Source organism: Amblyomma americanum, chromosome 3 (genome assembly GCF_052857255.1).
Source record: "Amblyomma americanum isolate KBUSLIRL-KWMA chromosome 3, ASM5285725v1, whole genome shotgun sequence".
NCBI classification, from domain to species: domain Eukaryota; kingdom Metazoa; phylum Arthropoda; class Arachnida; order Ixodida; family Ixodidae; genus Amblyomma; species Amblyomma americanum.
The window spans coordinates 120,682,216-120,704,261 of record NC_135499.1 but is presented as its reverse complement, the minus strand read 5'-3'; the positions used below and the strand labels follow the sequence as shown (position 1 = coordinate 120,704,261).

Below are 22,046 nucleotides of genomic sequence, written 5' to 3'. Positions count from 1 at the left end.
CGAGCAGATCCCCAGCGCCGAATGTCTTACGAACGCTCTTTAGCCTCAGCATAGAGTTCAACTGGGCCGTGGTCATTAATGTGGTCCCAGTGCGAAACAGCCTCTGGATTCTTGTGCCATACTCCTTAGTGTTGGCTGCAGAAGAGCAAGAGAGGAGGCAGGAGCTCGACAGCAGAAGACGCACTTTTGAGTTGATCAGCGCACATTTTTCTGAGGGCGGTGCAGATTCAGTCGTTGCATTTGAAGAAGCTAATGATTTGGAGGAGGCGTTTTTTAATCCTCTTGACGACGCGAGAATCAACTCGGAAGTTCCGGCGTTGGATTCGAAAAACCTTGAGGAAGACAAATGGATTACGTTGCTCGACGAATTCAACGTGACGGCTGTGTCGAAGTTACAGGCCTTCAACCGAAATTACCTGATGACATTTGTCGACCTGTGGAAGAAGCATGGCGAGGACAAGACTCACGTTTTCATCTCGTGGATGGCGGCGAGGTACGCCAGTCTATTCGCAAACTACGAGCTTGTATCCAACTACTACGGCACAACGAATAAGGATTTTATTAAATACATGCATGGACACTGGTGTTATGAACTCGCGTACGTATTCTTCGGGGACTTTCTGTTCGCTCCGTACAACGCCCTCGTGTTTCAGCCGGATGTCCGTCGAGACGTGGAAGACATTGCCCTGAATATCCGAAACGTATTTCAAGCTCGTCTTTCGAAAAGGCTGACGTATCCTGTCCACGCATATATGGAGGTCTTGTGGAGCTCACTGGAGACGGTATTGAGCGCGTTGACTACAACAGTGCACCAGACAGAGAACGAAAGCATTGAAATCAACTCTCTGCTACCAAACATGAATCTCTCGCTTACAAGAAACTGGGAGGCCGCCTGGAAAACGACCCGGAGAGCAAGCAACGCCACTCCACCACAGAAGCTTGGCTGGCGTGCCGTCCACATGTTCCTGCCCTACGACCTCAGGTTCGGAGATTTTGTCATCGCTCCGTACATCCTCTTGTTTCCGTTCTACGACATTAACGTCGTAGACGCTGTCAAATACGGGGCACTCGGCGCTCACATGGCGAAAGCATCCGTTGATGTGTTCCTCAATAATTACGCCATTAGTAACCTGACGGACCAAGCAGTTGAAGATGCCCTTGGCTGTGCCAGCATATCTGATACTACCAAGGCAACTAAGACCCTGTCAGACGTGACGTCATTAGACGTACTGGTTCAAGTGTTTGCAGCGTACGGCTCCCAGTGGATACTCGCGGGTCTTAACAGCCTTACCGCGACGCAGCTGCTCTTCATTGCCTGGTGTTATATCAGGTGCCGCGTTTACTCGGAGCCTCTGGGCGACGAATGCAACACTGCTGTAAAGCATGTGACTGCATTCAGCACTGCTTTCACCTGCACAAGTGGTGCGCCTCTGAACGTGGAAAAGAAGTGTTCCATCTTCTGAACTTTTGTTCCAGAGCCCGTGACACTACATACCATCATAAAAAGGAAAAGCAGTGCACCTCAGATAGTGCACCTTTTCCCGTATGTCAGTGACACTGCTTTCGCTCAAATTGTATGCGGCACTGGGTCGTGTTTAGAGCATTTACTTTTTTTCATTTGATCGCTCTTGCATATTTCCAGCTTCCTTTATTAACACGAGGTTGCTTTAAATAATGTTATGTGCAAATGTTTGTCGTACTCACCTTAATTCGTCGTACTTCGATTCGGCGTGATTTGTTTATGTTCACTGGAAAACTATTGCAACGTGCGCCTTCGCCCGTTTCATACTGGGTGAATTTTGTTCATACCTGTTTATTTCCCGGCGACTGCCTGATAATGATATTGGCTGCTTCGAATGTTAGCATGGAATTTCCCGACCGTGTCCGCTATCTCACCTGGTGCAGAAACATAAAGCTACTTGTGTCAATATACGCTATTTTTTTCTATTCCAACTAATCCAGCTATATTTCACGCCCCTAGCGTCACCGCTACAGGCGCCGACCGATTGGAAGCGCATAACCAAAGGGTGGATGATGGCGATGACCACTGTTTAGACCAAGTAACCCGAGAACCTGCTCAGATGGCCGAGTAGTCTAATGGCCCTTGTCTGTTCGGCAATCCGGAGTGCGTTTTATATCTCTGCGAAATGAAAAGCATATCGCAATGGGCGATTTGGATTGAAATCCTTAAGGTTCATTTCTAGATCGGCGGTTGTAATATGCTACAAAGCGCTGGGGCAACTAAGCTGCTGGTGTGAATTCGGCTCTGAGCTATTATACGGTAAAGCCATCATAATGCTGTTAAGGCCGCATTTCCGGAGTATGCGGCACAGTTAGGAGTTAACAAGTTCCTTCATGGCAATGCTGCGCTTATTTGTAAAAACTCGAAGATGTCAAGTATGGCATTGCAAAAATTCGCCAAAATGGCTGGTCAAAATACAGTTTCCGTACAGGTCTGAACGAAATTATGAAGCCCTTGATATTACGAGCTCCCATCTCCTTCTATCTGCCCCCCTAAACACTTATCTGGCGTCTGTTGCAACTGACGTCTGTCTTACAACCTAATATGAATGGATTTGGATGGTTTATTAAGCGAGATGAAGAGGCAATGGATGGCTGTGGATTAATTTTCACCCCTTGGGGTATTTTAGCGGATATTCGCATCGCACGCCACAGCGGCATCCTTGGAATTTGGGCTGCATTGAAACGCAGCCGCTGTTGCCGAAATTTTTCTCTGCGCTGTCGGGCACAGGAACCACACGCCGTAGCCATTGTGTGGTGGAAGCGAAACGAAAAACACGCCCGTATGATGCGAGTGGTCAATGCACGGTAAAGATCGCCAGGTGGTGGAAACTTTTCTGAGCCCTCCAGCTAAGTCCTTGACGAAACGAAGTCACAATTAGACTCCCGCACACAAACACCTCCCACACGTTAGTTTCATCTATAAGGTACAGTCTTGGTCAAAAGTCTTACGGCCACACAGTTCAGGTGCAGCGAAATGTATTCTCCTAGAATGCTACGTGTAGCGGATAATTGAAAACACAAGGCAAGTAGGAAGTTTCTCAATCGCAAGACAAAACCTTCTGCTAGCATTTCAAGATAATTCGATCTTTAATTGTGCCATAATGGCTCTGTTATGCGGCTGAAGCGAAAAGCTTTTGGCCTGAAGACCTTTGACCAACACTGTACATCCAAAGATATACGTACCAGGACACATGCCCATTGTGAGGAGAACACCTAAGCCTATATGACAGGGTTTTAAAGTGTCAAAGAAACAAAGCAATATAGGCAATACCTAACCCAACACAAAAGCAGTGGAGGGACCCCCGATCGGCTGAAACCTCGATGGCCAGGCGAATAAAACATTTTTATTGCGCAAATTTTTTTATGCCGCAGGCTGCATGATGCTGGTGGCGTTGATGTGTAGCTCCTCCCTTTGTAGCGAGTACACACTAAACCATAGTGCTGCCATCTCTCGAGCGTATTTCAACTTGATCGCAAATTTTCGGCACCACATGAAAGACGGCAGAGGATCCGCATGTGGACTAGCTAATGGAAGAACATGAAATCGCCGGATGCGCTCCGAAAGTGCAACATGGATGCCAAGATTGTATTTTTGCATTAATGCGTTATACATTTCTGCATATATTACTGCAGGAATTTTTATTCTTAATTCTAGACAAATTCGTAACTGTTAAATCGAGCTGGAGCTTCGTACGCAGCGGTGTCCGTCAGAGCACCTGCAGAAAAATGTGACAGTTGTTAGCTCTAATGAACACAAATATTGCATAAATTAGTTCCCATATTTTAACGCCACTTTTGAAAGGTAAGGCAGTAAATTACGGAACTGAAGAGACCCTACAAAATAATTTTATTATCCTTGTAGAACATGTACCCATGTACAACTTTCTATAGGCACCGCCATGAATAAGAATCCTCGTTCAAACTGCAAGAACTTTTTATCTGTTATTTCTTTTTATAGTAACATGAAATACTTGAGAAGAAACCTTTTAAAAACTATTCCAATGTTGGTACAAGGGCAGGTATAATACGCTAAAAGAGTAGCTGAGGTGCGCAATTGATTAAGGTAATACTCTAAGACAAACACGATTTCACAAGATGAAATATTCGCTTTCAAATATCGTCTGGGCCGTATCATGTGGATGCTTAACAAGCTATACAGTTCTCTCATCTCTTTGCAGCTGATGAAACAGTCACGCTCTTCCTGGGAAGCTAATACCGCCTGACCTGGATATAAAACAGAAAAGCTTTTTTATAGCTAGCCTCACTTTCAGAAGACGCGTTACGCTTCTTTGTATAGTGTGTGCGCCGCAGATGCGTGAATGTCAGCAGTTATCAATCGCAAGATTTAGGATGACCCTACATTCTGGGAGTCCCAAAGTTCAGTTAACATCAATTTCGCTCTAAGTAGGTTAGTTTTGCACTGTTCCGCCATCTCGTAGCATCCTGGTACGTAGGTCAGTCCAGTAGGCAACCGCACCAAGGGGTCAGTGGTTTGAGCATCTGCCTCAAGGGTGGGAAGAGCTCCGTTCGATTCCAGGTGCCGAAGGTTATTCAGCGATTTTTTACGCCTACTAAACTGCCACCGTCCGGGTGCGTAGCTTCCGTTGGAGAAAAATCTTTTAAAAAAGGGTCATTGACCAAACCGCTTCTTCGAATGGTCGTTGATTAGTCCCGCCGCCGTTGAAATAAGATCGTGCAGTAAAAACCCAATTTCTGACCTGCTCTTTTCTCCCCCTTAGTTCTGGAGGCACGGTGCTAATATGCAGTGGAGTGAGGTTGAGGCAGCTAGCTAAGAAAACGAAACCGGACACAGTTGAAAACAAAATGACGAACGATCTCACACTGTGATGTGGCCAATCTGTGACAACATGGTGTCAAACGTGCAGCCTAGGCTTGGGCTTCGCGTTTTCTGGGCCTCACTTCTAATTCGGCTGCTCGCAAGGCTGGATCATCGCTATTTTTTGGTTTAGCTTCCGCTTGAAACATGCGCACCGCTGAGCTTTTGCGTGCTGCTCTTCCCGCTGCCCCCTTGCCCGCCGCCAATCGGCACTCCGAACATTCGGAAAGTCGTCGTTAGAGAGCGCACCCATCTCAATCACAGGGCCGAATACGACTGAACACAGCGCCGTGCACTGAGCTGGCCCGCGACGTCGACGACGTCAAGCTACAAACTAAACCATCTCTCACTCGCCTCCGAGCTTCCTCCTTCAACTTCTTCAACGGAACGTCGATGCGCGCTCCGCTAGGGGCGCTGGAGTAGTTTGCAGACAGCGCACAACGGCGACTTGGTGAAAGAGCGGCATAATGGCGTCGCAATAAAAAGGCGTAGGTATAACACTACGACCAGCAAATGAAAACCTGGATTAAAAAATTGCTCTCTTAGGGAGTCAATGATGAAGAACCGGAATTTTTCATTTGGCATTTTCCTCTTCTATTTCTTATGTCGGTCCACTAACCTCTGCGAAATGGCCACAGCGAATAACCGTGTTGCGAAGCGGATCTCTCAAGTGAAAAAATGTGCTGCCATTGGTGAGTTGGTTTGATATAATCGCACTTGTGTCTTCTCACTTCCTCGTCCTGTCCTCGCGTTGTTCTTTCCGTTGCCTTAAAGCTCGCCGGATTTTATACGAGACGAGCTCCTTAAAGCTATCGCGCAAAAGTATGCGCGAACTGCTATTGGCTGCTAATGAGGCCTGACTCTGATCTATGTGAACGACGGCAGCCGTGGGTCATCAAATTGAAGCATCGTGTACAACGCTCCTGCGACGATTCCTATACTGCTTTTATGTATATGCGAGTTCCCGCCTGCGACTTCCTCCTCACCGGTCCCTGATCATTCCACAAGTTACAAGGGCACGAAAAAAACCAGGCTGCGTCCACGCTTCAACAGCACAGGCGATGACCCACTACAGCCGTCATTCACATAGACCAGAACCGGGCCTTATTTACATCCAATAGCACTGCACGCATACTTTTACGCGATAGCTTTAAGGAGCTCGTGTCGTAGAAAATCCGGCGTTGCCATCGGCGTCGTTGACAGTGAGCGACAAATCCGTGAAAAATCCCGAGAAGCAACCTGGGAGGAAAATGGGCCACCAATGCCACGTAACCTTTGTCGTCATCACAGCCTGCCCATCGGATTGTGAGCAAACTGCCCACCGTGGCACATCGCGGTTAATGACTGGTCGGGAGAGGTTGCTCGCCAAGAAAATCTTGGGTCGCACAGGCGAGACCGATGGCGGCACCTGCCATAATGGCGCATTGCCTAACCGCTGCACCACAGCGCTAGGAACGGTACGAGGACTCACAGGTATGTGTGAATTTTAAGTAAATAACTACCAATCCTGCATATAAAGGCACTAACCTACTGAAGCTATCACGACATACTCTTATGGCGAAGCTTAAGTGTCCCATTCAATTTTTTAAGTTATTTTCTGCAATGGCAAGAGACAAGCTGAAAATTTTGATACAATGTGTTACAAAATAAGTAAATGGAAGAACTGCAAAAACAGGTTCACAAGCAGTGACCTGTCCTCGCAGGTTATTTTAAAACTGATGATCATTATGAATTTTTATGGCTCAAGGGCATCTTTGGCCAAAGAGCGCCATGAAACAAGGTATTTTCGACTTCTCATGGTGGGGTCAGAGACCCATTTCCCAAGAATTTCACCCTAAACAAGCCGAGCACCAGACCAGAAGAAAGCTTGTGCCCATTGCATCACCGGTGGGCACCCGACGGCACTGGGTATCGAACCCCGCACCTGCCGCATGCGATGTGGATGTTATTTTAAAACTGCTCATGCCCTTACAGAACGGTTTGTTATGACGACAGCAGTTCCTGCAGTAGAGTACGGCCCTTGTTTACAAAGACAGCTCAGCCCCGACAGCACCAGCCGTGGACATCTAAGGCTAATGGTGTTACTACGTCCAGAATTTCTGCCGATAGGACACGTATATATCCCAAAATGCAGAGAGATTTCATTGACAAGATAGTTCTACATTGTTTCAGTTGGGGGGTAGCCACACTCCAGTTCTGCCAGGCTCACCGGCTGTGCAGGCAGTCATGAAGCAGGCCACCGAGCCCGCGACCAAGGCCCGGCCGGCGACGCGGGCGCAGTCAGAAAGCCTCCCGGGAGCCAGGGCCGCGTATGCGCCCAGCTGCACGCCTAGGGCCCCGACGCTGGAGAAGCCGCAGAGCGCGTGCGTGCACACTAGCTGGGCGCGGGGCGACAGGAGGCCCTTCTGGGCGAGGCCGACCATCTCGCTGTAGGCCACCACTTCGTTCAGCGCCGTCTTGAGGCCCACCAGGTAGGCGACGCGCGAGCACTCTTCTGGACTCACGCCCATGGCCAGCGCCAGGGGGAAGAGCAGTCGGCCCACCAGCCACTGCGCATGCGGGAGAATAATAATGATAATAATAATTGGTTTTTTGGGAGGAAAGGAAATGGCGCAGTACCTATCTCGTATATCGTTGGACACCGGACCCGCACCGCAAAGGAAGGGATAAACGTGGGAGTGAAAGACGCAGCTGCTGCGGTAGGGTTCGAACCCGGGAACTCCGGATCAGTAGCCGAGCGCGCTAACCACTGAGCCATCGCGGCGGGTTGCAGGAGAACGCTGTCTCGAGTTAGAGGGACTTAAAAATGGAAGTTTGTCGAAAAGTACTACTGAGGGTGTTTATTCTCATAACTATACCATCACATATGCTAGGGTTTTTCTTATTTTTAATCCTGAGCTTGAAATTAGGAATGATTCATTTTAGCACATGTTTCATGATCGTACAAGTGTGGCCACTTCTAACGTGAAGACGAGACCACACTATGAAGTTACATCCCAGCTTAACAGAGCTTCACACTAGATGAATGTCCACATTACAGCACACTTGCAAGCAGCACGGGCCCTATAAAACGCCGCGCGCTTCCTCCTCCTCCTCGTTAGTTGCAAAGTATCGAACATATGACGTTTTGTATTTATACTAATAGTTTTTAATAAGCTGTGATATGTCTACAACCAAAACTCCACGTCACCAAAAAAAAAAATGTTTAGTCCGCGGGCACTATTGGCCTCCTAACCAAGAAAAAGCCGGTGTTAGGTGAAGCCTCTGCAGATAATCACGTGATGTAGGAAATAGCGGGAAATAAACGAGACTTGTAGTTAGTGTGACCTTTGCCAACCTGGAGAACTAAAATAAATATTTCCGCGACAGGGCTTCGAACGCATGGCGGCGCGTACAGCTCAGCTTCGCTGGCCAGTGCACGAGAGCATTATGATATTGCCGCAGCCGATCACGCCTCGTGTTAAACTGCAGCACACTCGCGCTGCGCATCCAACGTCGTCGTCTCTATCAACTGCCGTCTGTGCGCAAGTCACGAAAGGAAAGAAAACGAGCGTTCAATCGCGCTTTCTGGGGCTTGGCGGTGGTGTTCACGTGTAAAAACCTGCTTGCGCAGTAATGTCGTGGTTAACAATGCAAAATCACAGGAGGTTTTTGTGTTTTTCGCCGGTTTAGCTTTTTTTCCGGCTCTCCTTCATTTAGTTCCTGCTACCCCAGAATGTACACTTAATGGCGCAAGCAACAGGCCCCAGTCACCCTGAAGAAGAAGCCGAGCTGGCTTTCAAACGTAAAAAAAAGAGATTTAGTTGGAGTTGATAATTAACCAAACCCAACCAGACAGGCAATTCTGTCGAAACGGTGAGATTTCACTCCTAATTGTGGACGGCATTCTATGTGTTGTGTTCTTGTGTCATCCCTATATTTTTTCCTCGTGACTGAAATGACTGCGCTTCTTGTATTGGAGTGGTTACTAGTATATCGGGTACCAATTCAGCTATGAATACAAGCATGAGCGTGTATAGTATAATCCCATCAGATTTTTTCACTCATTCATCGACACACCTGACAGCCAACAAAGTCAAGCGTTGCCTAAAACTTCCACTGATGCCATCCCGATAGCATTAGCAATCCTTGGTCGTTTGTTTGCATAGAATCCCAAAAATACTTTTCTAACATCATGAATATCTATCGGGGAGACAGCAAAAAGTTCGCACCTTAGCGAAAATTTCACTCATTACGTGCGAGCGCGAAACTCAGGGACAAGCTCTAACTACTGAATTTATTTTCTTAACTACTGAACTTTTCCTTCCGTTCTTTAGCGAATATTTTTGTAATGTTAACTGTTCAAGCGCCTTCTGTATTGTGTGACATAAAAGCAGAGCATGTTTATTAATTATGACTGCCCTCGATGCAGACTTTTATCTTTGCATTCACAGATCTGTTCTCTCTGCACCAAAAATCACATAAAATGAATTTGAACAAATAAGTTTGATTAGCCCTAGCTTACACTAAACAGCCGTTGCGCACTCAATGCACATTTAGTCAGTCGGCTTTCATAAAAGGCAACGAGCAACCAGGATTTGTAGCCTAAAAAAATCCGACGCTTTATATTTTCGTTCCCAGCAAATCTCCTTCCAGGTGCCCATAAAAGCCAGAACCGGATAGCGTACTGCTCGCCCATTGCCGAGACGCATTTTGCTGCCCTGTGACTAACGAATAGAAAATTATTTTTTGACGTGAAATTGTTCGTATTGCGCCCTGCTTTCGGTTAAGGAAATACTCTGTTCCCAAAGGGCAAAGCTATGGGGGAATCAGCTAGCTGTCTTTTTTTTGTGAGTGTAAGACAACAGAAATCACCGAAAGGCATCGGTTACTAAGTCTCAACAAGATGTCTCTATTTGCGGCAGCTCTGCAACTATGAACAGTAATTGCAACACGCGTAACTTCATCATTCTTTCTTCAATAACGCCGAGCAGACTTGGTAATACAACGCATTTCAATTTGGAGGCTTCTACAAAACAAATTTCTTCACTAAAGCACCCAAGAGTCGACCCATTTACATATTGGCTTTAAATTGATCGTATCTTGTTTCGAGTCCGATCTCCTCACGTTGAGGCTGACGAAGTCCCAGCCAAGTAGGGCCCCGAGGTAGGCGAGCAGGGCGTCGACCAGCGCGATGAAGGCCAGGAAGCCGAGCAACGAGGCCACCACGTTGGCCGCCACGAGGAGCAGCGAGGACACGCCGCGGCTCATCGACTCCAGCACGGTGCACTCGGGGCCGCAGCTGCAGGGTCGATTGAGGTACAACGCAGACTCATCTTCCGCTACAGTAATGAAGGAGAAACCGCTTCATCCTACCTAGTCTCAGCCTCCTCATTTCGGAGCCGAGTCCCAGGTCTTCCTTGAATGACATGACATGACGACACCGGTTGGCACATTATAACGAGCCCACACTCATAAATTCGCCTCTTAATTCTGACAGTTCATAAGCACGCGCACAAGCCTCTGCGGACTGTGGATCCAAAGTCCAACGCTTTCGTTAGGACATATAATGTCCACGAAGTTTACATTAAGTAATATCGCCTCTACACCTCGACCTATGAAATCACTACTTTGCGCTTTGGACAAGCTGGGATTGCCACGAAAGTAGAAGCTGTGCCACCTGCGTCACAGCCGCAACGTAGCCGTGCAGCTGAAGCTTTTTGTCTCGCCAGAGTTTGCGTTTGTACCACTGAAGCATTTCAAGGCGCCGGACGGTGGCGTTACCTCTTCCGGACGTCACTCATTCTCTCTCGGGCGGCACCGTTCTCCTCTTCCTCTGGATAAAGCAGCTTGGAGAAGCCGAGCGCCGCCGGTGCCGACATCAGCGAGGCCGCCATCATGTGCTCAGCCTTCACCTGCGTGATTATGCATCTGTTTGGCTTAATATGGAGCAAGATACGCTTGCAATACAAGCGTTTTATTACAAAGGTTGGTTTATTATATCCCTTACGCTTTATGCGGTAACCAGCCTCCACTAATGATAGCTCAAAAGCGCTACCAGCCGGTGCGTAAGCTGAAGCAAGTAACTTAACAGAAAGTCTACACCTGTGACATGAAGCAGATCAGGTAAATATTGTATTGTATTGAATTGTAGGAATGGCAGCTGTTTCTATGTAAGACGCAGTAACTAGAAACACGAAATACAAAAACAAACATATCCGTAGGTGTGGCGACTACTGTCCTTTTTATCGCCTCGATATCCTGTAGAATGCCTTCTCCACTTATATTGATATATAAAAAACTGCCTCTTCGATTATGCTTCTTCCGCCACGTGTTTTAACAGCGTATCGACTTCAATTCAATTCAATAGTCTCGCGTTTGTGGAAGAGGCCATGCGGCTAAAATACAACCAAGTGTTCTCTAAACTGCAGAAACAAACATCCAAGGAATCATGCCGTACCCGCAACCCTCTGCATTGTGTTAACACCGTTTTCCTAACACAGTTGTCCTGAGTCTGTAACTGAGAGCTCTCGCTTTCCCACTTTGGCACAGACGTTTATTTTACAGCGTGAGCTGTTATGACTGCGTTTCGTTTCCTGCGGCGTTGTTGTCGGAATTGTAAAATGCCATATGCAGTCAGTCACGTTGGCTGGCCATCATAGTGTGGCTTCACGCTTCATCTCATTACAACGCGCACGCTCTGCGGCCACACATCTAGTAGTGCAAAAAAACCGCTAAAGGCACCCCTTAACCGAGTCACCAATCTGACTGATATGGACATTTCACACCACTAGAGCTGGTGCTGAATTTCACGTTACTTTAGAGGTAAACCTCCGGTCAGTTTTTTTAGTCATGTAGTTCAGGTACCCTCCAGTGGATGCGGCCCCGTTATGTGTGATGCGAGTATTTTTGCTCGGTTTCGACTAAAAGCACAGTCAAAAATCTCGAGTTTTCTTTCATTTCAGATGGAAACTATTGCTTCTAAGGTAAAAGCATATCCCACCTATGATACCTGGTTAGGCACTCAAAAAACACTGCTGCAAACACTCCCGTTGTAGGACGCAGCATGCAGTACTGACGGTTCATCAAACAGAGTAATTATTTTTAGGGTATCGGGTTTCCGATTCCCTTAAGCCAGCTTTCATTTTTGAAATGTCCAAGTTCTTGACCTGCTTGCCTTAGGCAAGCTAAGCAGTTCCGCTGCTAAAGACTACTTGTTTTACACTCACGCCAAGAGTTGTGAAGACGGCGAAGAGGCTCCCGGAGATTGTGGCAAAGCCGCATGCCATGACGGAGTGCAGCTCCGACTTGGTCAGTTGCGCCAGGTACGGTTTTATCAGGAGCGCCGAGTCGGTCTGCGTAAGTGGTAAACTTCAACTGGAATTCGAGCGCCAGTGTGCAATGTAGGCTGGTCCAAAAGAGAGTGGCGATTATATATTCATCAGAGAAACCAAGTCTCGTCGTACTAGTTAATCTCGTGCGCTTCCGATTGATTTAGAGTTACCTTGCTGTTCGTAATTGAAGCATGTTGTTTTTAATTTATTGTTTCGAAATTTTAGCACTGTTTCCAAGTGATCGTGAACTTTCCTTGCCAGGAACGCCAAGCCTCTATTAGGTCAGTGTTGCTCTTTGGAATCGACTGATTTTTTAAATATGTGAAAGCCCTGCAGGTGAAAATAATAATCTTACAGAATGCTCTTTAGAGGAGGTATTCACGGATAAGTGCATTTCAAGGAACGAACTTTCATCTGAACGCTGTCATAATGCTAAAAAGGAAGGATTTGAGGGGCGCTTAAGAATAAAATGAGATAGCGTTGTCGGGTCACGTTCGCATAGCCTACAAAGTTACCTAAACGGTAATTATCATATTCACAGTTTTTCATGTGCGCATCCGTACATAGCCGCCGCGGTGCCGCCGAAGTTATGGTGCTCGGCTGCTGACCAGAAACACGCGGGTTTGATCCCAGCCCTGACGGTCACATTTAGATGGAGGTAAAATGCCAGAGGGACATGTAATGTGCACAGTCAGTGCACGTTAAACACCCAAGATTGTCGAAATTATCGGGAGCCTCCCCTACAGCGACCCTCATCGCCTCAGTCGCTTTGAGACGTTAAACCCCATAAACCATAACAAAGCATCGACCTGTGTCTCTAAGGCATTTCACTAAGCAGGAGACAACACTGTATTCACTAAGTCCACCTTTCTTCAGCTTGAACCAACGAGCACGTCGTGGTCAATGAGAAACGTGCCTGCCTCCCCATCCAAAGGTCATGGTTTCGATTCATGCCGGACCCGGACCCCTATTATATAAAATTTAGTTTCAGATCACTTTTATAATTTTTTTGATTCTACCGGGATTTTTCGCTCCCGGCCAACGACGCAGACGACGCCGAATTTCCTGCGACACAGAACCCTTAATGCGATCACTTTAACATCTTTCATTATAGGCACATGAATGCCGCTCACGATAAGCATAGCAGTAGTTATTGTACTACAATTTCTTGTTATGAATGGGCTTTCCTAAAAGAGCCCGAAGGGATTGGCATATCCTGCGTTGAAAGCAGAAGTGATGCGCTTAGTCTGACCAAGCGCTGCGCTAGCCCAAACTACTGCAAGACATAGGCATCAAACGTCTAGCCTGGTTAGGCACTGCTTCTACCATTAAAATAAAGTGCCTCGAGTACAGTTTTACCTAAAACAGCTCCAGGTGATCCGTTTGCAGAAACGAACACAGAAAGTGACAGTCATGGCTGCTTTCATTTGTGAAATTGTTGAATTAATCCATATCTAAAAACGTCTCTAACAACCTCCATTTACATGGCCGCTGCTTTTATTTTAGCAGGCATCGGCCTCCCCGAAAACGCCGTTGAACAAAGCGCTTTTCCACTTGACCCTCCCACGTTGAGCTTGCGGGCAATGAGAGAGCAGATGCATGCGCAGCACAAGCCCGAATTGGTCAAATAAAACAAGTGAACATACCGCAAAGAGATTCCTTCAAAGTACTGCTGTTTCTATAGAAGTTGCAGAACAGAAAGAAGTTGCAGGCTGCATGGGAAGAGCAGGCAAATAACCAACTGCATTCTATAAAGCCCTATTTATGAGAATGGAAATGATGTAGACATCAGGAACGTTTTATAATATTAATATTTGATTTTTTGGGGGAAGTAACTGGCGCAGTATCTGTCTCATATATCGTTGGACACCTGAACCGCGCAGTCAGGGAATGGATAAAGGAGGGAGACAAAGAAGAAAGGAAGAGAGAGGTGCCGTAATGCGGGGCTCCGGAATAATTTCGATCACCTGCGGATCTTTAACGTGCACTGACATCGCACCGCACATGGGCGCCTTAGCGTTTTGCCTCCATAAAAACGCAGCCACCGCGGTAGGGTTTTGAACCCGGGAACTCCGGATCAGTAGCCGAGTGCCCTAACCAGTGAGTCACCACGGCGGGTCCTTCTGAAGAAACCAGAAATTCCTCTCTGCGAAATGTGTGGTGATGAACTCACAGTAAACCACATTTTAATATCATGTACAAAACTTGAGCAACTAAGGAAAAAAAATTCAGAATATTATACAATGAATTCATCCCATTAAACTCGATGTTGCTTTTAAGTGATCGAGTACTGGTTGAATTTTCAAGTATATTTAAGTTTCTCAATGAAGCGAATGTTTTAAACTCTAGAAATAAAAAGCCTCACCTTCCACAAAAGCTCTAACCTTATCTTTGGCGCATCATAGCCTTAGTTGTCTTTGGGGCATTAAAATTAATATAACTACATTACTTGACTCTCCTCGAAAAGTTTTAGCCATGCTAGGCTCTGGGAACGTCTGCCTACTGAGGCGCAGAGATGCTGTAATGTACGCATATGCTGTAAGCGGATTCGGTACAGGAGTGCCGACAGAGTGTAGGCCTAGATAGAGCTGAGGAACGGCACCTCAGAAGGCTGCAAACGGGGTCGTTTCTAAGCCCTGCGATTCTAAAACACACAGACCCGTCTTTTTCGGGGTACTGTGAGATGTGGGCAGATGCATGTCATATGGTATGGGGCTGCAAGAAAAATACGGAAACAAAATGAGTAAGTCCGCCAACGAGAGAAGACTGGGAGGCGACCTTTTCCAACTGCTTGGACCTGGAGTCCCAGGGGGCTCTGGTTCAAAGAGTGGCAGCGGCTACCGCCAATGGTGTCCCGGAATGAGGACAACCACCCAGGCGAGGGAGTGGTGAAACCCTCCACTACCCTCTGAAACCAGCCCCAGTGCATCCAGTAAAGTTTTACCACCACCACCAGATACGATAGGTGCGTGACAAAGCTTAACGAATCATGACTCCGATTTTACCAAAGCCAGCCATGCCACAGAAAACGCAAGCTAGAAAAAACGCACCATGCCCAGGAAGACATTGCAAGCGGCGCAGTACGACTCGCAGGCCGCCGTGCCCAGGGCCGCTGCCATTACCCGGCCGAGCCTGAGCGCCAGGAACTGCAAGATTCCGTAGTGGCAGAGCACCGACACCAGCAGCCCGAAGAATACGATGGTGGACACCACCTGTGGAGACGCCGACAGTTGAACCAAACCACATGAGAACCAGGTCAAGCACATGAAACTAGTCTCCATAGTCCTCTTTTCCGCAGATGAACGACCACTTAGTACAGTGACACTGTTCGCGCGGATTTATAAAACAAAATGAATTGCACAAGAGCAAACGAGGAAAACTAAAATGTGACTGGGACAACAATTTGCTTTCATCGCCTAAATAGGTAATCATTAGGTTCTACCCCTAATCATGTGCCGTGCAAGGCAGCTTTGCACAGTGCTGAAATTGCTACGAAGACCTGCACGAAGCATGGAGGCATAGTGTAAAATGACAAGAGAATTAGATAGGCACATACAAATTTCAAAATATCCTTAGCATGGAACAACCCAGCGTAATCATGTAAAAAGCACCAGATGGCCGGAGCGGCCTTGCAGCCCAGTGGTAGCGCTGCAGTCTCCAGCGCTTGCTGGTGCGCTCCAGCTGAAATTCTAAAATGGCTAATGTAAATCTGCGCTCTCGCTCAGTATGAAGCACCTTGATGGCGCGAAATCGCTCCCCGCACATTCTACCCTCTCAATTCTTATCATCCAAGCAAGGATAGGGATGACATGGTTTACTGTACGATAACTGGTTTAAACCCGCTTCAGCCAGGCCCGGGGACCGCGGCCTCGCCACTCGGCTGCTCGGACAATTTTGAAAACTTCAGTACCTTCTGCAAGCATGGAATTTCTCTATGCTATAAGTTTCAGTGTTGAACGGCGGACGCCAAGTGTATCCTCTGTTGCGATCGTTCTGTTGAGAACCTCTCATTGTGCTAAAGCGTCCCTTTGATATGGCACTCTTGAAAAAAAAACAATTATTAGGAAAAAATATCTCAACTTTAAGCTTAGGCGACAACGGGACACATTCTCAGGCCAACGGGACAGGCCCTGGTACCCACCGTGAATGCAAGCACTGGCTGCTGGCGCGGCACGACACCCTCGAGCTCCCCGGTGCTGAGGTAGCTGAAAACGAACTTGGCCCCATGGCCGGCGAAGGATACGACTGTGGCCACCTTCTCGGCAATGCAGACGAGGGCGCCCCGGCCGACGTGCCAGCGAACGAGGAACAAGCCCAAAATGAACTGGAGCAGCAGCCCGCTCAGCACAGGCCGCCACTTGATCTGGAGCAGACGGCGGCACGACTTGAACATTTAGTAGCTCCGTATGCCCCCACAACACAGCACACATTCCCACTTCAAGACACGTGAAAACACAATGGTGCCATAGCATATATAGGCATCCTGTGCAAATATAGTAAGTACGTTGTCTACACTGTTTCCTAAATGATCTCATCTTTTCGAGAGATAATCAGGCCCCACACTATGACGAGCTCGGTTCACTCTCTCACATGGTGTGGCCTGTCAGCGCAGTCCCTATTTTCCTCCCCATCCCACACCCAACTAAAGATGCTTGGGAGACCTTCCCCCTTCTAGTGCTCGAGTGCGATGGCACAAGCTGCCCTAGCACTCCGGGCTCGCAAGGCGTTGGGATCTCGCGGCATCCAGGACTAGGGACGCAGACCAAGATGATGTCGCTATTCACCAACTGCGCCGGCTCATCCTATTTCCTTAATAAAGGTTTGCTCTCTCTGTCTGTCTCTCAGGCGCCCGCCTGAAAATCCAAGAGGATTATACACTCTGTAGCCTCAGTATAAATTTATCGAATTAATCAGGTTCACTAGAAAGTTGAACCACACCCTCAGAACCTTCTAAACGTGAGATCATAGCAACAGTAGTTGTGATATGCAGTTGACTTTCAGGTTCTAAAGAACAGCGCAAAATTTCTAAGTCCCACGATTTAACCAAAACGTTCTAAACACCACGCCCGTGGCAGCGCCCCTCCTATTATAGGAGTCATTGAAATGACTGAGCCAAAATGTTGCCGCCGCTGTAGTCTTGAGCATAAAAAGTTTTCAGCAACTGCTTCATCTGCGTCATTCCATCTTTGCACTCTGCCATTCTCCGGTTGACATTCTCCCGGTGCGTTCGACGCACTAAAAGCTAACTAAATAAATCGTAGTGCTTTTTTTAAAGCATAAAATAGATTTTATTTCTGTAGCGCTAGTCGAGCACGCAACCCTTAAATCTTTTAAACTGAGAAAATGTACATGCCGTTTAGCTTTTGCACATGTCTTAGTATGTGTTGCGGTATGTCGCCCTCAACGTCTGGAAGCGGTAGATGGGCTATCAGCAGCGCCATAGTAGAGAACTTCGTATTGATTTCAACAACTAGAGGTTCTTGAATGTGCTCTGACATCGTACAGAATATGGGTGTTTTGAAATTTTGCCTTCAACGCCATGCGGGCGCAGCTACTCAATTCGCCCCCGCAGCCTTAGAATCAGCAGCCTAACGCCAAAGGTAACAAGCCCCCGCGCGAAATCCGTGGCTGTGCTCTCATTTGAAGCCTCGTATAATTCCAACAAGCCAACAAAGAAAGCTTGGAAACTCTCTTGAGATTTAGCAGAAAAACACCGCAGTACAAGCTGTAAGAAAATTAAGGGGGCGGTGAGTGTAATTGGTGCGACTGGATACGATAGCTTGCAGTTTGTGACTTGAGGATATCGAGTTGCTGGTAGCGGCTCTGCTACGATGGTTCCTATCTCCCGCCGTTCCTTTCGACTCCAAGCACGTCGATGGCAATCCATTGCGCCTTTTTGTACATTTCATTTGGAAGGGGATGAAAGTGGATGTACAATACTATGTCCCAAGAACAGCGCCAAAGTCTAGCAGTTTACACGCGAGACGAGAGGATGCGCTGATGTCCTAGTGGTCTGAAGTAGCAGCAGACAAAGCCGAACTCATTGCCACGCCCCGCGTTCGAAACACACGCGAGACTTGTGATTTTTTTTCCTTTCAGGGGCTTGACACCCTGGTTACTTTTCCCGAGCTCTTCCTGTGCGCCACCTTCGACGGTTGGCAAGTGGGAAGCTCGACGAAAATCAGGTTTTCGCTCACACGAGTCTTCTATGCTATCTCCTAAAACAATGGAAGTTGTCCTTGCCTTGCTACGATTTTTTGAAAAAATGTATCCGAATCCGATGAGGATGACCATTCCGAGTGCGGCAGCTAGGCGGGATCGGTGAAAGCGGGAGTCGACAGCCACGAAGAGTAACACACCAAACAGCACCAAGGCGCAGGCAATCCTGCAAATGTCGCAGCGAACCGCACAAGGTTTTAGACGTTGAGCTGTGATCTGCACATATCCTGAAGCCTCCGTAGTTAGTTATAAAAACGCACCGTGAAAAGAACATCCTTGCGGCGAGTTGAGACACCTGCTCGCTCAAGCAATTGGCCAGAGCAGAGACTTTCTTCGTCGGCATCCGGGGCAGGCAGCACCCGCACATGAGGCAGGCGTCCAGTGACGCCAGAACCAAGAGAAAGAGGCCCGAACCTTGGCACCATGGGTGCTACGAGCAGTAAACAGTGCGATCTGATACTCTATAATGTGGAGTGTGACACGCACTATGGCGTTCTCTGAATGGGCGTCCGCCGAATCTGGATTCCGCCTTTGCGTCATTGTTCTAAGATTACGCCCTTGCTTCATACTTTATTTCGTAATGGCGCTGCTCTGAGCATGAAACTGCAAGGGACTCAAAAACATGCAATCAGACAGAACTCAATAAAGAAGTCAATCATGAGAAGCCAACTAGGCCCATTTTTAGGTTTACCCCGTCATAATTTTTGACAGCATGTTTCTACAGAGCCCGGAACTTGAAGGTATTACAGATAGTAGATAATGTATTTGTGGCCATTGTCGTGCATGGCCAGAACCTCTCCTCCCGTTCATGGCAGTAGCTGCTATCGGCAATGTCAATCTCGAACCTATACCTTATTCAGTCCAAGTAAATATCTTCGAAATACTTCACGAAAAACCAGTTGCGTGATTTAACAGGGAGTCCCCTCTGTCAGGTTAAAATCTGACCTCGGGGTCCCATCCGGTCTCGACGATCGCCGTAAGGAGGGCCGCGTGAGCCATGAGCAGCAGCAGCGCTCTCAGCAGACGGGGAAAGCGGACGACCAGCGCTGCCCACGGTATGTGGCGCTTGCGCACCGCCACCGGAAAGGGAGGAGGCAGCGCTTGCACGCCGTCACCGCAGGGTGCGCCGTACGCCAGCGTCGTGGTGCTGGCCGTGACAAAGCCCATGGCTGCCGAACCAGCGGGCATCTCCGCCATGACGTTCGCGTTGTCAGGCATCCGCGAAAGGATGAACGACATCACGCTTCGCGTCTCGTCGATCGAGTCGTCGGCCGAAGCCAGACTCTCCTCTGAAGCACGCTGCAGAGAAAGGAGAATGGAGACCGATTAGGTCACAAAGTAGCTGAAGCGGACACCAGTATCCAAAATCTACGGATCTACGCATGGAACTCTACTACGCAATACGATGCACCTGTGCAAAAAGCAGTCCAGGTGCTCTGTTCGGCCACTGAAAGCAATGCATGGGTTATGATTTCTGGCCTCTCTAAGCCTCCTAAAGGAGATATCCTTAACACAAGTTCCTATCATGCTTGTAGAAGCCTGCTCCTGTTGGCGACATGTAGACATTTTACAAACACTGCGTCTTAACAGCTGACGGTAAAAATGCCCAGCGTCATGCAGCATGGCCATGGCGGGGAAGTACTAACTGCCTACTGTAACCTTTCATCCGAGCATTCCGAAATGATTTCCTGCACTAACCTTCCGCGTCAACAAGACAATCAAAATCACTGCAGGTGCTTATCTGTGCCTCGCTAATGTTACCAGAGTGTTATTTTTAGTGAACAAGAAAAACAGAACGTAGCGATGATACAGCAAATCCTGACAACATGAACCAGATCACGTGCAAAGTGATGAGCGCAAGAAAACCGTATGTAATGAATACCGCAGGTATACAGGGTTTATTCTACTTCACAGAGCGGCATTATCATAGTTTCATATAATCGGTTCTGCAACCCTTAAAACTTACCCTGCCTCTGATTCGGGACATTCCGTTCTTGAGCTCCTGAGTTGCTTTTCGTGACCGCTTCTTCTCCTTTCACTTTGCTTGGCACAGAGTCTCCTGAGCAGTGACAAGCCGCTCCCAATACCTCGAGCAAGACGAGGACCTTCCTCTTCCTCACACAAGGCGTTTCAAAAATTCTCTTTGACAGCTCGGACTAATTTGCAGCAATTCCTGTCGCTCTTTCTCTTGTGAACTAAACATATGGGGAAAGTAAATACCTGCTATACTGCGCAGAACCCTTTCATTTCTAGGCGGCTGTCTTTCGCGATTTTATAATGTATACGGGGTTACTTTTACCTACGCCTCATGTCCCCTTGTTCCTTACTATGCCCTTCTTCAAAGCTTTTTCTCAATTCTGTAAAAATATTTTGGAAACTTTTTAAGGCGAAGGCCTTTCGTCGCTCATCGTTGTCCGTCCGTTCATACGTCCGCGAAATCTGTCACACTATAGCTGTCAATCAAACGTGGTTCGGGTGTCCACCGAGTTATGTGAGACAGAAGTCATTTCTTTTCCTTAAAACCAATTTTAAATTCATTTTAGTTCCATTACGGCGCGGTTCGGGTGTCCACCGATATATGAGACAAGCGTCATTTCCTTAAATTGTCCAACGGGCAAGGTGTCGCGCCGAACGGGCGAAAGTGTTCCGTAGACCCCTTGGCAACGCTGCAACACGCTGTCGCGTCCCAATCTTAAAGACGAAGCTTAAGCGTCCTCCAATGTTTAAGCAGTTGCGCGCAGCCAGACTCTTCCTGAACGCCGATCTGGAAGTATGCCGCCGAAACGCTGTTTGTAGTTTTTAATCAACGTCTTAACTACACATCAGCATCAAAAGCAGCAACACCGCGCTAAAGGCTTTCGCCTCATCGCACTTTATGTCAACAAAGTACCCCCTGAATTTTTTTTATATTACCACCTCCAGATTCTTATTATCATCATCATCATCATCATCATCCCGGAATGATTCTTAACCAGTGCGCAGCAAGGAAAGGAAGTTGAAGAATATGACTGGGGAACAAAGGACAGCTTTATATAAATTAAACCGCTTTTATGGAAGCTGTCATTCAAATACGCACGCACATTACTTTATCTGCTGATAATACTGAGGTGTCGGCCTAGACGGCCGCAAGGACTGAGTCGAGATTAAGAAAAACATTACGAATAACGTTTCATTAATGGCGTGATGGGTTTTTATATGGAGCGATCACATGACAATACAAAGTACAGATGCACATTGAGAAGGTCAAATTCAATCCAAGTAGAACCAAACCGAAACTGAAACCTAGGACACAACATACTGCCTACCTTCGGTGAAAAACAAATATTTGCGAAAAATTGAAATTGATCAAAAAAAATTTGAATACAATGTTATACATATACAACATGAACAAATATCTCAACAGAGAAATTAGCTTACTCCTATGTAACCTTTAAATCCAAAGCAAAATTTCATACCTCAACCCGAAAGAACAATGAATGAACACTTAACTCATCAAACACGAACATTTCGCACTTCATCACGTGACGTGTAGGCGCAGCACTCGCCTGCACGAGTGTCAGCCAATAGCATGATACCGAGCGTCACCGTCCTCGGGAGCAGACAACAACCTCTAAATGATTGGGTCGTCGTAATATATTACAAGATGAAATAAA

At 47.3% G+C, this 22,046-nt stretch overlaps 1 protein-coding gene across 1 annotated transcript; it reads right to left on the bottom strand.

Moving 5' to 3' along the window:
* Window positions 1-3,418: 3,418 nt before the first annotated feature.
* LOC144124066 (putative transporter YutK) lies at window positions 3,419-20,380 on the bottom strand. Its single transcript, XM_077656735.1, has 11 exons — window positions 20,360-20,380; window positions 19,339-19,692; window positions 18,654-18,823; window positions 18,418-18,559; window positions 16,316-16,537; window positions 15,225-15,386; window positions 12,070-12,195; window positions 10,662-10,755; window positions 9,968-10,182; window positions 7,071-7,410; window positions 3,419-3,740 (listed from the first exon to the last, which is right to left on the bottom strand). The coding sequence occupies exons 1-11, from the start codon at window positions 20,378-20,380 to the stop codon at window positions 3,676-3,678; spliced, it is 1,911 nt and encodes a 636-aa protein (XP_077512861.1). The 3' UTR covers window positions 3,419-3,675.
* Between the last annotated feature and the right edge of the window lie 1,666 nt (window positions 20,381-22,046).

What these genes read in the sequence shown, in the direction of transcription:
- LOC144124066 (XM_077656735.1), bottom strand. Translation starts at nt 20,380, where the DNA reads ATGTCCCGAATCAGAGGCAGG. An exon ending in TGTCCCGAATCAGAGGCAGG is followed by an intron (nt 19,693 to 20,359) that starts GTAAGTTTTAAG and finishes CTTTCTCTGCAG; the next exon opens with CGTGCTTCAGAGGAGAGTCT. An exon ending in GCAATGTCTTCCTGGGCATG is followed by an intron (nt 12,196 to 15,224) that starts GTGCGTTTTTTC and finishes CCACTTACGCAG; the next exon opens with ACCGACTCGGCGCTCCTGAT.